Source organism: Cyprinodon variegatus, unplaced genomic scaffold (assembly GCF_000732505.1).
Source record: "Cyprinodon variegatus isolate N-32 unplaced genomic scaffold, C_variegatus-1.0 Scaffold2039, whole genome shotgun sequence".
Classification (NCBI taxonomy): domain Eukaryota; kingdom Metazoa; phylum Chordata; class Actinopteri; order Cyprinodontiformes; family Cyprinodontidae; genus Cyprinodon; species Cyprinodon variegatus.
This window is the reverse complement of record NW_015152492.1, coordinates 53,161-56,670: the sequence shown is the minus strand read 5'-3', so window position 1 is coordinate 56,670 and position 3,510 is coordinate 53,161. Positions and strand designations below refer to the sequence as shown.

At 34.7% G+C, this 3,510-nt stretch overlaps 1 protein-coding gene across 1 annotated transcript in view; it reads left to right on the top strand.

Moving 5' to 3' along the window:
* Positions 1–1,102: 1,102 nt before the first annotated feature.
* LOC107105064 overlaps positions 1,103–3,510 on the top strand; it is a 15,230-nt gene continuing 12,822 nt past the window's right edge. Inside the window, exons 1-4 of the mRNA XM_015405182.1 lie at positions 1,103–1,170; positions 1,334–1,354; positions 1,445–1,738; positions 1,841–2,122. Of these exons, the coding sequence (XP_015260668.1) occupies positions 1,104–1,170; positions 1,334–1,354; positions 1,445–1,738; positions 1,841–2,122 (664 nt within the window). The 5' untranslated portion in view covers position 1,103. The remainder of the gene's footprint in view (positions 1,171–1,333; positions 1,355–1,444; positions 1,739–1,840; positions 2,123–3,510) is intronic.

Below are 3,510 nucleotides of genomic sequence, written 5' to 3'. Positions count from 1 at the left end.
AACTGCAGCCAGACTGAGTGTAAATAAAAGTCATTTAGATGATCCATTATGTTTTATCTGCTGTGATTACTAATACTTGCATTATAATTTTGTTTTCCTAATTTTATTGCCTCTTTAAGGATTTTGTAACAGTCTTAATATAAAAACTTTGCCTGAACTTACTAAATACCATAAACTGATTTAAACTGATCAAAAAGTTACTCCTAGATATTTTCAGATATATTGTAATGAATCAAACTGATTAAATGACTCCTTTATTGGGGAGTGGCAGCCTAGTTGTTAGGGCATAGAGCTTGGAATCCTGAGGTCCTGAGATCGAGCCTCACTCCCACAGACTGCCACTCTGGGTCTTTGAGCAAGACCCTTAACCACATACTGCTCCCCGGGCTCCGCACGATGGTAGCCCACTGCTCCCCAAGGGGATGGCTTAAATGCAAAGGTAAATTTCTCCAATCTGAAATAAAGTTCAATTATATTATTATTTTAGAACTGCTATGTTAAACATTATGTACATTTTCTTTTTGGTGAATTATTTTTTTTTATTTAAAAAGTTTTTTGTTGCTTTTTGGATAAATAAAGTTATTATGGACATAACTCTGGTGTATTTTATTTGTGGGAATATTTAGCCTAAAACCAGTTTACTAACATTGCAAATTTTTTCTTGAGTTACATCATGCACTACATATCTTTAATTAAGATATTTGTTTAACCTTTTTTCTTTTAAATCTGTGATCAAAAAGCTGCCTCTGAGGACACTTAATAGGAATCAGAAAGGAAAGTCTAACCAACAGGATTGACTGCATTGCTTAAACATTTTAAAGTGAGAACATGCAAGGGATTCAGAAGTGAAACATAGAAACCTTATTAACATTTCTCTCAGTAACGTTAGTGGTACAAAAAATAGATGGTTCCCTTTTTGGTATGGTTAATCGATACTGTGGTCTGAAACACCTATGCATTTTGTATGTTGTGTGTTTATAAGGTATATAAAGTACTTGTTCCTGTGCCAAGGGGGAGGGTCCACTTCTGATCATGTGGATTATTTTAACAGTAGCTTCTGAAACTTACATCGGTCATAGTCAGATTAGACAGGAAACAGACCAATGTTTTCTATTCAGAGCATCCAAAGCTTCATCATGGCTTTAGAGCTGCTGTTCTTCATTCTCCTAAGTAAGTTTGAGTGTCTTATTCTTGATATTGTGTTATTTAAAATTAATTCTGTTACATAAAGTCTGTGATTTTTTAAAATGTTTTAGAAATTGAAATAAAAATATGCATTTATAAAAGATATTCATCTTGCATCTACATTTTATTTTCAATATCTGTTTCACAGATTTGTCTTATGAAGCCAGAGGTAAAGGTCAGTTTCAGTTAAATGTCTGTGTGGTAAATATAATTTTTTTTGCAGATCAAATCTGACAACTAAATGCTTCTAAATTTTCAGCTCTTCCTCAACCTAAAGTAGAGGTGGATCGACTTCTGATCACAGAGACTGACTCGGTCACATTAAAGTGTTCAACCTCATATGTTAATGTTGATCAGTGTGTTTTCTACATTGAAAACAAAAAGATGTCTGCAGCCTCCTCCTGTGTGGAAACACTGACAGGATCTGAACTGCTGAGGATGACAGAGAATTTATCATCCGCTGAGGTCAAAGTTAAATGTTTCTACAGTGTAAAATATGGAGCTTTAGATGTTACATCATCAGACAGTGAATCAACCATCATCTCCATAAACAGTAATATTATTTTTAAAGAGTCTTAAAATATGTTTACAGATATACTTAATATTCCTCACTCATATTTTACATTTTCTGCACTTTATTTGTTCATGTTTTCAGACCTTGTTCCACCTACACTGACAGTGAACCAACCGGTGATCACAGAGACAGACTCGGTCACTTTAGACTGTCAGCCTCCATCTTCTGTTCTTGTTACTGAGTGTCATTTTTTAATTGTTGGAGGAAGTCAACTTCAGAGGTTTAATTGTCAGAAAACACTAAAAGGAGGAGAGATCTTGTCTTTAGCAAAGCGAAGGTCACCTGCTAACTTAAACCTAACATGTTTTTACCTTGACGGACATCAATCTCCAAACAGTAACTTGCTCACCATCATCATACAAAGTGAGTAAATATACCTTTGCTGGTCTAATCATGATTACTGTCTTGATAAAATATTTAATTTATATTATTTTCATTTTATTTTTAGTTCCTCCACCTGAGCTGATTGTGACTCCACAGCTCATCACAGAGACAGACTCAGTCACACTGAACTGTGGGACTCCATCATTTGTTTCTGTGGATAAATGTTTTTTATACTTCATAACATCAAAGATACCTAAAATCATCTCCTGTGAGCAGACAATGTCAGGACGTGAGCTCCTGATGATGACATTTCAAACTTCCCCTGCTGTGGTTGAACTAACATGTTATTACACTGTGAAGAACACAGATGGAGGACAGCATCAGTCTCCAGACAGTGACATACAATCAGTTATGATTAACAGTAGGTTATTAACTCTACCATCATATAAGGTTTACTATCTCTATAGATACAATATTAGTCTGTAAAATAAATGTTATTTCAGCTTCATAAGGTTTTATATTATGACTTTCTTACAGATCAATGTTTGTATCATATGTTTTTATTTATCACATGGAGATCTAAAGGCACTGTCTGTTTTTTGCAGAAGTTAAAGAATTAGATTCAACAACAAGTCAGGGAGTCTCAACTTTCAGTGTGACTGCTAGTAGTATCTTTTTTCTATCAGTCCTGACACTTGTTGCATATATATGATTTTATTCACTATGTTTGTTGCTTTCATTCATCAGGTCAAACATCTTACACAACAATCAAGGAGACAGACATTTATTTTACTACTTCCCCAGCAACAGATGGAACAACAGGTCAGTCTAAACTTTAAAATAAAATTCAAATGAACTTTAAATGCAAGTATAATTAAATTCAGCCTTCTCGATTAGGCTGTAGCATATTTTATTTAGATGTTTCCTAATATTTTGTCAATTATTTTGGGTCATTAATAAACTGACTGTGGCACAAAAGCGTCATCCATTTTTTGGCCATATTAAAAATGTAAATTAATTCGCTATGGAGTCTGATTAGCTAAAACCTAGTCTTCCTACTTGTGACAGTGTAATGACACTTAAAAAAAAGAAAAGGAAAAAAACCGGGAAAATCCTGGGTCAGGAACTATCGTTAGTTAGCCTCACGTAGTCCTACTAAATTCTAGTCAGAATATGAGTCTGATACTGCTCCATAGAGCTGTGATTATGTGGCGTGTTTCGAACGAACCAGGAAAAAAAATGCCTCTGCACTCAATTGGATAGACCTACAACCAATAAGAGCAACGGAGTGCGTGACGTATGTTAAGCGAGGCATAGTTGTTGTCAACAAAAATCAGTTGCACGCCTAGAATAAGAAGATGAGCCTTGATCGCGTTTCTCTGTTCCTCTTGTAAAATTAATTTGCTGTCGATATCTTCTAGAACAGA